At 42.3% G+C, this 13,295-nt stretch overlaps 1 protein-coding gene across 6 annotated transcripts in view; it reads right to left on the bottom strand.

Moving 5' to 3' along the window:
* The window catches only part of LOC107397133 (leucine-rich repeats and IQ motif containing 1), a 90,630-nt gene that overhangs the window by 57,832 nt on the left and 19,503 nt on the right, over nt 1-13,295 (bottom strand). For 5 of the 6 annotated variants that reach the window (XM_070550212.1, XM_054737468.2, XM_070550211.1 and 2 more), the window contains exons 15-17: nt 9,614-10,000; nt 8,972-9,140; nt 8,016-8,141 (exon numbers count right to left, since the gene is read on the bottom strand). In XM_070550212.1, the coding sequence (XP_070406313.1) occupies nt 8,016-8,141; nt 8,972-9,140; nt 9,614-10,000 (682 nt within the window). The remainder of the gene's footprint in view (nt 1-8,015; nt 8,142-8,971; nt 9,141-9,613; nt 10,001-13,295) is intronic. The other variant, XM_070550213.1, reaches the window with a different exon arrangement.

Below are 13,295 nucleotides of genomic sequence, written 5' to 3'. Positions count from 1 at the left end.
CAGCATTTTACCCGCGATTCTGCACGTCTCCGTTCCAAGAGGGAGGCAATGCCCACCGTGGCTCTTCCGCGATTTAGATGTAGCCCACCGGCTCTGCTCCTCCACCATGGCGGGCTCCAGTCTGAGGTGAGTAAGCTAAATAAAAGTTAACATCTTCTAAAGACAATTTCCTACCTAAATGTAAAGTTTGCGAGACGTGGCTCACTCCATTTAGCTAATATCAGTCTGCACTGCCTTCGGGCAGATTTGTCAAGTTCACAAAATGTGGAACGGGATGTAAGGTTAGAATCAGCGGCGAATCGGAACATATCTCGAAGCCCTGGCCGACAAAACGGTCCACATGACTGTCAGGCTCAGAGAAGATTCGGGTTGTTTTTGTGTCAGTCGGTAATTCTGCAACAGTGACTCTAACTAACGCAGCACTAGTTGACACACAGCATTACAGCGTGAAATCCAGCACAGCGTGACCCGGTTCCGTGAGGAATTCTGTTGAGGAGGTCGCATTTCAGGCTCTCCACATCATATGTGACTGACTTTTACGTTATAACAACGATCACACACTAGGAATGTTATAAAGCGCCTATATAGGACAGTTTCTTTTGTATATTATCTGACTTTATAAACAACAACAATGTGCTTCTGCCCAAGACACTGGCTGTCAGACTGATTTAGTAATCTGCAAGAATGCACTTGTCCAGGCTGACGTGAAGCGTTACCCGTAGCAAAGGTGAATAATCTTCTATGTAAACATTTTATTACCTTCTAGTTTTAATTTGTTTTACAGATTGTTACACGTGATTTTATGCTCTTTTAAACGTTTATAAATGTGCTGCTTCTTTGTTTTTTATAGAGCTCACAGCCGCAGTGTGTCTGGTGACACAGAGACCATGATGGAAATTCATCTTCCAGAAGGTCCCAGAGCAGCATCCACACCCCTGAAAAGACCAAGATGTGAGGTGTCTGCTGTTGATTCCAGCTTCCACCTCAGTGACAGTGCAAGCTCAGTGAACTGTTCAAGGTAAAAAAATTAAAACATTTCGGAATTTTGAGGCAGGAACACGTTAATACTCTATAAGAGCACATAAGGTGAGCAACACCACATATTATTATTACTGTACACTGTCCTGGATTTGTTTTCTTTCTGCATGATTTTTCTTTCTGCATCTCATCATTAGCCTGGCTGATCACCTGATAACTCCTGTCATCTGGTTATGACAGCATGAGGATGTCCTCACACCTCTGTAACCTATCAGCTCATCTGGCAGAATAGAGAGAGAAGAGACAACACCACATCTCCTGTTCCTGGAAAGCCTTCAGCCATGCTTCGATGACTGAGAACCTCCATCAGCTCTGTCTCCTGTCTGCCTACAATTATTATAATAAATATTGTGTTTGACAAGTTTTCTGTGCTGCCAAATATCTCATTTTGATTCCAGTTTTGATATTTTAATGGATATTTATAAATTACATTAATTGAATTATCACATTGCATGTTTAACTAGCTCTATTGTGATGAATTAAACTAGCACCTCACTGTTAAAAGCTCGTTTTAATTTCAAGCGTGTTTAAGCATTTATGGACATGAACAAAAATAGGAAATATATCAATTGAGATTTATTTAATTAATATAACAAATAAGGGGGAAAGAGTCATTGAAAGGCACATTCTTCTGGAAGCTCCTGATCCTGACGACACCAGCAGAGACCAGCTGCAGACACCAGAGGATCACCTGCAACCAAGAGCAGCTAGTATCAATAAATAAATAATGAAATCAGGGCAGTTTTAGTGGGCTGAACACATTACAGAATAATTTTCTCATGGGATATTTTCATAACTTTATGCAGCAGACTGTAACTTGAGCCCAGAGCTCCTGGAGAGCTGCTATCCAGCATGTTTCAGTGGATTTTCCTGCTTTAACAGGTTAGATTAGCTGTTAAGCAGCTCCGCTATTTGTTGCTGATTAAAACCAGGTGTGTTGAAGCAGATAAACCTCTAAAACATGCTGAATACTAGCTCTCGGGCCGTGGAGCAAAACCCTGCAGCTAATCTGATGCTATGGCTAACTGCTACTTACCATTCAGAGCTGGTTCTGTTGGGTCGGTTCCGGTAATTTCAGGCAACTCACAAGCTCAAAACAATAAGGCTCAGGTCCGCTTGTCTCCTCCTAATAGACTTGGTCCCTTTCTTCTCGAGTGTCTGGGTAAGGAGGGGGAGAAACGTTCTCCACTTCTAATGACTGCTCAGAGTGAAGGGAGCTAGCATCTTCTAGTTAGCCATCGTCTTCGTCACTGCCGCGGCTCCGCCCTCTCGGTCCTCCAGGCAACGCCTACTAATGTTGCAGTTTTTAAAATTGATACGTGAGTGGAGTAAAGCCTGATTCATGCTTCTCCATCTGCGTCAGTGCGGAGACACGCAACGCCATTATCCCTCCTTGCGTAGGGCACGCAAGTACGTACGGAGTCGAGCCCACTTTTTTAAACATCTGTCGAACGAGACGGATTACGCAAGCTTGTGATTGGTCAGGATGCCGCTGTTGTTTACAGCGCCGCCATTGCAAAGAGAGCCGAGGATAACTAGCGGCAGACACGGAGAAGCTTGAAGAATATTTCGCGAAAAAACTCTAAAAATATGAACGTTTAATTCTCCCGTGACTGGAGGAGTGAAAAGATGCGCAGCAAGCGCTTTATTTGTGGACAGAAATGACAGGAAACATGGGTTTAGAGGTGGGGAGCGCATGAAGCGGTGGGAGAATGAGAGACAAATATGTCCGTGTTAAAAGTATCTTATATACACAAAAAACACAATATAAACACACTATCTTGGACCGGATACATGACAGGATACCACAGAACAGCGCTACGCCTTCTGTGGTCCTGCCGGGCAATTGCTTTGCAACACTCCCCAGGAGACGGAGAAGTATGAGAGCAAAACGCTTCTGTCAATCCGTGCGTGTGTGTCCCTTGCGGAGCTGACGGAGAAGCATAAACCAGGCTTAAGACTCTGAGGGGGACATTACGGCCTCTTTAAATAAGTGTTCTAGTGTTTACCTTTGAAATTGCATTGTGCTTGCAGAAGATGTACAAAAATGGTACGCTTTTATGTTGTCTACTAAATCCAGTTAATAAAGTTAATGTCATCATAATCTAATTGTGATTTTTTTTTATTGTAAAATTATGGGTTCTAATTATGTGTAACAAATGAAAACAAATCTAATTGAAATACATAGATTGATATGAGTAAAATCATCAACCCCCATATTGGTTCATTAAGTAATTGCCTTGATTAACAAGATAGATGTTCAAACAACAAGATTTAATTGTGTTTTCTCAAGTTTTTAACTGTTGTTGAATGAATGAAAAAATGTATTCTACATACTTAAATAATTTTTGAGTCAATGAAAGGATACTACATTGATCCGATGTAATCTGATTAAATTAAACCACCAAATTCCAAATGTGTTCGTTTGACATGATCAAAAATGGGTTATCGTACTTGGTTAAATTATGTGGAAATGGGTGCCATGATTAGATTGTGTTCATCCAACAACTGATTTCTTTGAGTGTGGAGGATTTTTATTTTTATTTTTTTGCTTTATCTCCTTTTCAGAGGAGGGAGATTTCGACCTGAGGGTTTTTTTCGGTGCATCCTACTTGTTCTCAGGGTGGTCGAGTCCACTGGGAGGTTTTGGCACATCCTACCTGTTCTCGGGGTGGTCAAGATCATTCTCCTGTTTTCGCCCCATCCTGTTTTTCCCATGGAAGCCGCAGATCCTGGAGCTTTGATGGAGTTACACCCCCTATGCACGCCAACATTCTCCGGGGTGGTAGAGCCGGTCTCCTCGCTCTTCTTCTGCTTCCCTGCACCCAAGCCTCTGCCTGTGACCCAGCGAATCGTGATGTGCACCTGCTCAAACTGTCTGTCGAGTACCTGCCGCCGAGCTGGGTTTCCTCGCGTCGCTCCTGCAGTTCTTCTACTTCCTGGTCCATGCCTGCGGGGCCTATGCCTGCAGGTCCTCCATGCTGCAGCCTCTTCAGAGTCCCACCGTTGCAGCCTCTTCAGGGTCCCACGCCTGCTGCTGCAGTCTCCTGTTCCAGTTTCCGAGTGTCCTGCTGTCGAGTTCCAGTGTCCCGCGCCTGCTGCTGTCGAGGTCCAGTGTTCCAAGTTTACCGAGTTCCTGTTCCAAGTCCGAGTGTTCCAGTTCCTGTTCCAAGTCTGAGTGTTCCTGTTCCAGGTCAGAGTATTCCTGTTCCAAGTCCGAGTGTTCCTGCTCCAGAGTCCAAGTTCAAGTTTCCCGAGTCGCCAGTGTTTTGTGGCTTTGTGGGCGTCTGGTATACACCGCTTGGGGGTGGGGGTGGGGGTGGGGGGTGGGGGGTACTGTCACAATCTGCTCCTGCCTCCCTGTCTGTGTCTCTCCCCTGCCTCTGATTAGTCTTTATTGTTCTCACCTGCCCCGTGTTAATCTTCCCATGTGTTCCTGATTGTTTCCTTGAGTATTTATACCTCCCGTCTTGTTTGAGTCTTTGTCGGATCATTGTGTTATTGTATGTCGTGTTGTTCTTGTTCCCTGCCATATCCTGCTATTAAATCCACTTTTATTTTATCCGTGCCTGCATTCCTGCCTCCTGATCTGCTCCACCACACATGATCCGCCGCCATCCACACCCGCAACGTGACAACCACCCCTTCCTATCAGGGTGGGAGTTGCCAGCTGCAGCTTATTTTCTTAAACTGACAATGGGTGTGTCGGTCCGAATCCACGGGTGGGATGCTTATGAGTACGGGTCCTTGCTAAACTGCTAAGACCAGAACCCAGCGGCTCTGAATTTGGACAGTCTAGCCTTCACCTGTACGGTGGCCCGTAGGTCCCGTCACAGTCGTGGCGGCAGCTACACGCAAAGGAAAAATGCTAAAGCTAGCGAAAATGGAGCAGGAATATTAAGGAGCTAGAGCAGCTTCATGTCCATCAGCAGCGTTTGTTCACAACCGTTTTCAGGTAAAGTAACTTTGTTTATTCTAGAAGCTTTCAGGACTTACATGTTAACTTTAGATGGTTTCATGTATGTTTTAAGCTACAGAATGAACTTGTTAAACGTGCACAACACATTTCAACAGAGTATTATCGTGTAGGTAATTAATATAAACCAAATGCATTATAAATGTTGAATGCAGTAGGATGTTTTCTAATGTAAATTGGACCTCAGAACTTATTTTGCATCAAATGGGGTAAAATGCTTTAAAAAACAGGCTTTTTAATAAAATGGCATTTAGCTGTTTTCAATGTGCATTTGTTTATTCAACTTAAGCCTAATAATGATTAGATCTGTCTTAAAAATGTAAATTCTCTGTAGTTTTTATTTAACTATTCCCTGCTGCTTTTCTTTAAACTGAACAGAACCAGTGTACTGCAGGTTATGTTTTGTTTTTCATTTTTCTATAACAAACCTCTTTTTTGATCTATTACAGGTGCGCATACACTGTGCTGCACATCTGCCTCTGTGCTGGTGAAGTTGTGGGTCTGGAGGATGAGCCTGAGGAAGATGTGTGTGGAGGAGGTCAGTGCTGCTCTGTCCTGCAGGAGGTACCAGCAGACCACCACTACTGTTAACAGGCAAGTCATTTATGTAGGAACCTCTATTAAAAACAGCACTGTGGTTTTATTTGCTGAAGAGTCACAATTGTTATACCAGTGGATCCATTAACCATCTCCTCATTTCATATTTCTGAATACATCTTAGAGATGTAACAGCCGTCGTCTGAGCCAGCCCAGCAGTCCCTGTAGATGGACGATGGAGTGGACAGTGAGAAGAAGCGTCCCAAAGCTCTCTCTGCAGACCGTCCTGTATGATGTTCCTCTGACCAGAAACGTCCAGCCACGGGTCTGCTCCAGCCCTCCATCCACGTCTGGATCCTCCTGCAGCAGATCCAGCTGCACTGTTAAAGACTTCCTGCTCACTCAGTTTAAATAAATGATCCAGGAAGAGTCACTCAGGTTAATCCTGCTTTAACCGTACATAACTGGTCCATCCTGATTTTGATCTGTAAATAAGTGTAACGTATTATAAATAATCTTGTCTCCTTACCATCTTTTCATTTTCTGTTCATGTAACATGTTCAAAAACATCTAATAAAATTGGTGATAAAACCAATGACCAGAAAGAAATATCAGTTAGTATTTGTTTTAATAAACGTGTTCAAATATCAAACTGCTGAATAACATTAACATGATGACAGTAGAAGGCCTCTCTCCCAGGATGACCACCAGGTAAAGCCTCTCCTGACCCTGGACACCTGCAGTCCTACAGAGAAAATCAGACCACAGGTGACAAAAAGGCAATAAACACATTTTTACATTTATCCACTTGAGAAGATAAAACTTTTATTCTTCACACAAACTTTTTACTTCATTAAAACGTGTCAGCTGTGTAAATCCCCGAATGTAAAACTACTTTTCACAGCAGAAGTTCTGTGGTTGTGTGTGTAAACAGCTTCACTCTTCACCTCTAAGCTTAATAAAAACGCTTCTTTGCTCCGTTGTCCTTAAAACAAATGACAAGTTTAATTCACCACACACACACACACACACACACACACACACACACACACACACACACAGGAATAACTGGGACCTGCAAAACAAACTCGTTCTGGCTGATTTCTGCCTAAAATGTAATTTAAAAAACAAATAAACAAACGAAAAATGTCTATAAACTGAACCGCTTTAAGCTTCTTAGGTTTCTACGGCTAGTTTTTAACAAACTTACGTTTAAAACTTCGTAGCTCTCCCCATTTTCTCTGCCTGTTGAAAATCCACAGCCGGCGCGCAAAGCATGCTGGGATAGCCTTGTTCTGTGAGGAGACAACAAACCCGTCCTCGGAATGTGGGCGGAGCGAGGATGCGTTTGAGGACGTGAGAATGAGTATTCTTGAAATTCGGACAGTACTCGTCGCTGCGCTGTGACGTCATCGACCTCAAAATGCGCTCTTACAAGCATCCTTCCCGTGGATTCGGCCACACCCATAGTGTAGCTTTTATCATTAATCTCTGGAAATATCCATCAAAATAATGTTGAAAATGAATGAAATTATGCCGAGTTGCTGAAAAATACTGGCGGCTTTCAAACATATGACCCTAAAATCTGGTCAAATATAAATGGGAGTGGGTCTATGTCTCTGTGCGACGCCATATTAGATGCCATGTTTCCTTCTATGGGAGCCCATGAGGACAAAATGCATTTACTGATTTTTAACAAATGATTACAAAACTTTCACCAATAATAAACGTTGTTGTTTTACACATTTACCTCCTCACTTGTTGCCAGTGATGAAAGGGAGTCTGATGTGCTCGTTATTTTGCTGAAGTTTGCACTCCCCGGGTCTTTTTGATCCTAATGGGCATCCGTTGGTAAGGTCTAACTCCAACATAAAAATACAGCTTTCTTGCAACTATTAAGGCATCTACTGCCCCTATGTCCAGGAAAAATACACACTGTCACTTTAAAGTGACAGAGACCTGAAATGGCTCATTCTGGAAGGTACTGAAACTGTCAAGAACACAAAGGCTTAGGTTGTTTTACAAGAGAGGGACTTAGTGCAAAAACTTCATGAACATGTTTTTAATGTACTATACAACTATTGTATCTTTAAAAATACATTTTAAATGATTAGGACATTTTTAGCTAAGCATACATTTGCATAAAACTGGGCAGCTTTCCCTTCAAATGCATGCATAATATCTAATTTAAATGAACGATTTGTGAATTAGTCAAAGATGCAAAACTCTAAACTGCACTCACCAAAAGAGCAATCCTGTGAACTTGGGACTGTGATTCTCTGTTTTGTGAACAGGTTTACATGCTTTTTCTTTGTCACTACACATGCACAGAATTGTAGCCATTAGTTTAGGTTTGCATGAATGGAGATGGTTGTTGGGTAAGGGTTCAGCCTGTGCAGACCCGTGTCCAGTGTAGACAAATGATTCAACCATGCAAGTGAGGAAAACAAACTTGTGTGCATACCTCATCAAAAACAAATTCCTCCATATCCACCTCCTCCAAGATGTCATCCTCTCCATCATCGAGACACATGACCGCTGCAAGAGCAGATGCGAGCCTCCTTCTTACAATGAAGCCCCTCCAAAATGCCTGGAGGTACCCCAAAGAATAAGAAATAGTAGAGAACCCTCCATGAATCTCAGAGCAAACGTAAATACTGTATGTTGTCCCATTAGGGGAGATAAAACATGTTCGCCCTTATTTTAATTGCTGAGCGTTGTGTTGTTTGAACTCTGCTTGACTCCGAGCTGCTCTGAGACAAATGGAGCTCCAGAGAGCCTCTAAATCCTTCAATTCCCAATGGGCTGGGGGGGGGGGGGGGGGGGGGGGCACATTTCACTTCAGGCTGAGCCTCACAGGAATTCTACAACTCTTACTACCGCATGTCTTTGGAAACTGATTAATCGCTCCATACCCGCCCGACACACACACACACACACACACACACACACACACACACACACACACACACACACACACACACACACACACACACACACACACACACACACACACACACACACACACACACACACACTTCGTTCTCAGAGGATCCTGAAGGACTCATCAAACACTTCTCGTGTTGAAAGTTGATTCCAGAGGTGGTGAGTGGCATGTTTTCAGAGCAGCAGCTCTTACACGTCTGTGCAGAAGACTGGCCCAAAAAGCATCCATGCTAGGTTTGAGGCCTGCAGATTAATGTTCATGGATGTGTAAAAGTGACTTTAGGAAAATTCTAGCTGTTGTAGTAGGATCATTAATTACATGTCTATAGCTCACAGGAATGCTTTTTTTATTATTCAAACATTTGAACAAACTTTGAGTTTGGTTGGGAAACAAATGCATATGAGCTCAGCTTCAGAGGAAAACCGGTTTAAGATGTTGACTTTCCAGCCTTGAAACATGTACTAAGTGTTTACCTGGATGACAGCTGCTGCATGCTCTTGGCTAATGGTGCTCCTGCTAAAAAAGGAAGGTCCGACCACCTTCCCTTTGTCTCCTCCCTTGTTCATGATGAAGGGGGCATCAGTGTTCCCATGTTTTTGTTTGTACTTCCTCCACCTCTGCTGAATCACGCCTGCTGCTCTGCTGCTCAAAAAGTACACACACGGAAAGGAAAACACACACACACACACACACACACATACAAATATGAAGGATATATGTGATGTCACAGTGCCTTCATCTCTCAGAACCATGAATATTTTCCTGAGCCATCTGGAGAGCAGGGCTCTGGAGAGATTCAGCTCATCCAGAGACACCAGTCATATAAAAGATGTACTGCCCACACAAAGATAGCAGAGTGTTCATGATAAAGCTGTGTGTTAAAATGAGGAGGACCGTCAACATCTTCTGCTGTAAATCAAACAGAGGAGGCTCCAATGATGACAAATGTTCTGCAGCAGAAACTAATAAAGGCTCAGCTGCTATGAAGAAAATGTATAAAAGACGATGAGTTTGGTTTGGGTCAGCTGTGCTAGAAGCTTCACATACTTTCATTAGCTGAGCTATTCCAGCATCTTAATGAGACGATGTATATAAATAGACTTTAGATAAATTACTCCTTGAGATCCAAGTCGTAAACACTGGATGGAGGTTCTTCATCCAGCTCGAGGAAGCGTATTTCTCTTATTTTTGGTTCTGTTGACTTGGTTCTTGAGCCAGTCGTGTCAGAAGTGTTGTGGTGATTCTCTTCCACTGGTTGATCCCTAAATCTCAGGTGTCTGTCTTTGATGTTGCTCATGTTTGGGATTACTGATGCTTCAACTGACTCAGATTGTGGGTAATCAGCTATCTTCTCTGGACTCGCACAGCCCATCTCAGGATGTGTTTTAGATAAGACTTCGCTGGTGTGACCGTTTTCATGGGCAAGCCTATGGTCCTCCGCCAGCTGCAGAGCCGTAGTCAAGTACCAACAATGGGTTTCCAAAGTAGGAGATGAAGCCTTGCTGTGGATGAATAAAAAATAAATCAATAAAAACATTTAAATAGCGTTTTGTTATTTCTACCACAGACAGACTAGGACACTTCTGAGTGGTGTCACCTGGACTAACACAATGCACCAAACAGCTTTGATTCAGGGTATTCTCTAAATCACCGGCTGGTTCACTAGACATAGCAGCTCCACCTAATGTCTCATTTATACCTGCTGCTATTCTTAGCAGCGGAGTCTGCACCCTAACCATAATCAGCATCAAATGACGATGACTAAGTAAAGCCGAAAATCGACATCATGGACGAGCAGCAGCAAGGTAACGACTGCATCAGTTATCAAGAGTCAATTCCTGCTGTATATGAGCTCAGGTGTATCTTTATTTATTGGTCAGGAAAATGTCCCAATTATTTATTTATTTATTTGTCTGTTTGTTTGTTTACCTGAAAAGGGTAAGAATTAAAATGACGTGAACTAATTACAGAACTGTAATGATTTAAAAAAAGCAACGATTAATTAGTGAAGTTTTATTTTAGGAGTTTCTTTCTTCCACAATGGTTAAAAAATAATTGATGACTCAAAACCACACAAAGTCCCTTAAACCATAGTAAGTGTTTCAAGATCTTTTAACTTAACTAAGTACTTAAGTATACATGACGTCATCAAGTGTTGTTAACTCACCATGTATGATGCTGACTGACTGCAGGACTGGCTTCTGATTGGATATGGATATTTTTCTAGATGTGCTTACAGTTGTTTACAATTCAAAACATGTAACAAGTTTCCTAAACTCTTAACACACCTTCACACCTAAAACACACAACTGGTTAAATGGTTCATGCATGCTCAGAACACACACTTTAAACTAAACCCCAAAACTCATTTCCAAAATACAATACTATGAACTACCACAGTACACTGTCTCTAGCAAAACACTGCTAAATCAAGTGATGATGCATAAAACATGTTCCCTTCCAACAACACAACACAGTGACAAAATAAATACTATCATCAGCTGAAATAACAATGGTATGTGTCAGGTCTGCCCTTATATTTGAAGCCTTGCTACATGTTGGTCTTGTTGGGTTTGCTGTGGTATGGAAATGCATGCATTTTGTTACTTTTGCTGCAGAAATTCAATAGAAAAAAGTGAATGACCGTCTCATAGCGTTACGTAATGTACAGACACAGGACTGCTGCAGTACAGACTATATCTTGTATTACTGCAAAATATATGAAGAGAAAAAGCACCGGGATTACAAAACAAAGTTGGTACTGTAATCTACTGTATACATCATCTACTCTGCATTTGGCCACATGTTCTCATCCACATCACACCTGCATATATTTGAGCTTCAATTCACAATATGAACAGCTGTTCACTTGAACGTTAGCCTATATAAGTCATGTTTATAACATGGTGTTATCTGCTCTGACAGGCCAAATGACATGTGAAACTATGATATTCAGGTGTGTGTTTTTCAGTGAGACTTGCCTCCTTGTGATCCTCTAACTTATAAAGTCTCTTTCACTGAGGATAAGCCGACCACAAAGCAACCTCATGGGGAACTTAATGAATCTATTAGCAACGCTTTGCTCCGCTGCTCTCCCTGTCCTCTACCCTGAGGGCGCTGAAACACCCTCAGCCTGTCCAGAGAGCCGGTTGTCTTGTGGAGTACAGCTCCATCTCTACAAAGAGCCAGCCTTTCCTTCTCAGTGGGACAACAGATAGAGGAGACAGGGGTCGCAGAAGATGGTGACCCCTGTGATCCTTTGTCTCTGTACCTGCTGGTTCACTCCAAGGTCACCATAAACGTGTCCAACAAAACATAATTATTATACAAGTCTGTTGAGAAAACCTTTAGTTTGATCATTATATGTGTTGAGTGTTTAGACATCAAACCCAGCTTGTAGTAAAAGTAAAGAAATAAACTCCTAAAACGTGTCAAAGTCTTAGCTTACAGCAATCAGTAGAGTGGCGTAAGGCACCCTTCTCACCTCCCTAAACGTCAGTGTGACCCAAGGTCACACCAGGGGTTAAATGTCTGTGTTGGCTCTTGCAATGCCCCCAAAATGGCTCATTGTCCAGAGGTCAGGGGAGCAGAGGGCACACAGCGAGGGGTGAGGCTCGGGGAGCGCCACTCTATCCCTCAAGCCATAGGAGTCCTCGGTGTGACCCGCTGGAGCAGCCGCCGCCATGTTTCATCTTTTGTTCTGTGTAATTTAGTAAAGGTCAGGAAGATAAGCAGAAAGTTGTCCACCGCTTTAAGTGCTGGTGGTCTTCTGTGCACAGGAGTACCAACGTGTGCAGAGGCCAGCGACACTGGAGGAGCTGAGAAAATAGATGGGCGTTGTCTTTAGGCTCACTAGGCCTTGTGTATCAGACATAACACGGAATAGCTGGCATTCCTCGCTGCCTGGTGTCTGACAAGAAATCTCTCTGACAGAGCAACGGTCATATCTATCGTCCTGCTTGGACATATTCCCATTGACGGTTTCATCACATTCTTCTTTCAGTGAAATAAGGTATTTGTGGGGTAAAAATCTAATAAGAAGTAAAAATAAATTCTGTTTGGGACAACAGGACAGTGCATTTGAATATCCCAAAAACTGACATTTCATTAGCCTTTTTAATAGATGAGACTGTATATATAATAATATCAATAATAATATTATTATTGACTGATTAATCAAGGGACTTAATTGATTAATTATCATTGATATTATTATTATTTAAAATATTTAAAGTAACAGCATACATCATTTATTTTCTATATTTTACAGACGCTGAAACAAACTAACTCATTGGATTAAATCCTGAAGACAAGTTTGGAGAAGTTTGTCTCCTACTTAGGAAATAAAAATGTTCTATGTTCCATTGGTTCATTGTTTGTATTCTCGCCAGACAACTGGCAGAAACACAGATTCAACACCATCCCCACCCTGGTGGCTGATTCAGGTAAAGGTTTTAATTCCCATCCACGCCATTTAACCTGATGAGACATTTTCCAAAGCGAAATACACCAAATAGTTTTCCTGTTTGTGGAAAAATTCCCATAATTTTACTTATATGTATATTTCTAATCAGTGTTTACGTGTAAACACAACAGTTGTGTGTGAGGGAGAAGATAGCTGCGCTAAACGTGTGCCTGTATGGGACGGTTTAAATCCTGCAGGAGTTAGATCACAGCTCAGCTGATATCTGACCTCAACAGACACTATGCAACAAACTCAATCATATGTTTCAGTGCTACATGTGAAACTTGAAAAATATGAGCATGGTGCAAAAGTCCCTTCATCTCAGTAGACTG

Source organism: Nothobranchius furzeri, chromosome 4, assembly GCF_043380555.1.
Source record: "Nothobranchius furzeri strain GRZ-AD chromosome 4, NfurGRZ-RIMD1, whole genome shotgun sequence".
Classification (NCBI taxonomy): Eukaryota; Metazoa; Chordata; class Actinopteri; order Cyprinodontiformes; family Nothobranchiidae; genus Nothobranchius; species Nothobranchius furzeri.
Note: the sequence above shows the minus strand (reverse complement) of the source record. Positions and strands in the feature narration are given on the sequence as shown.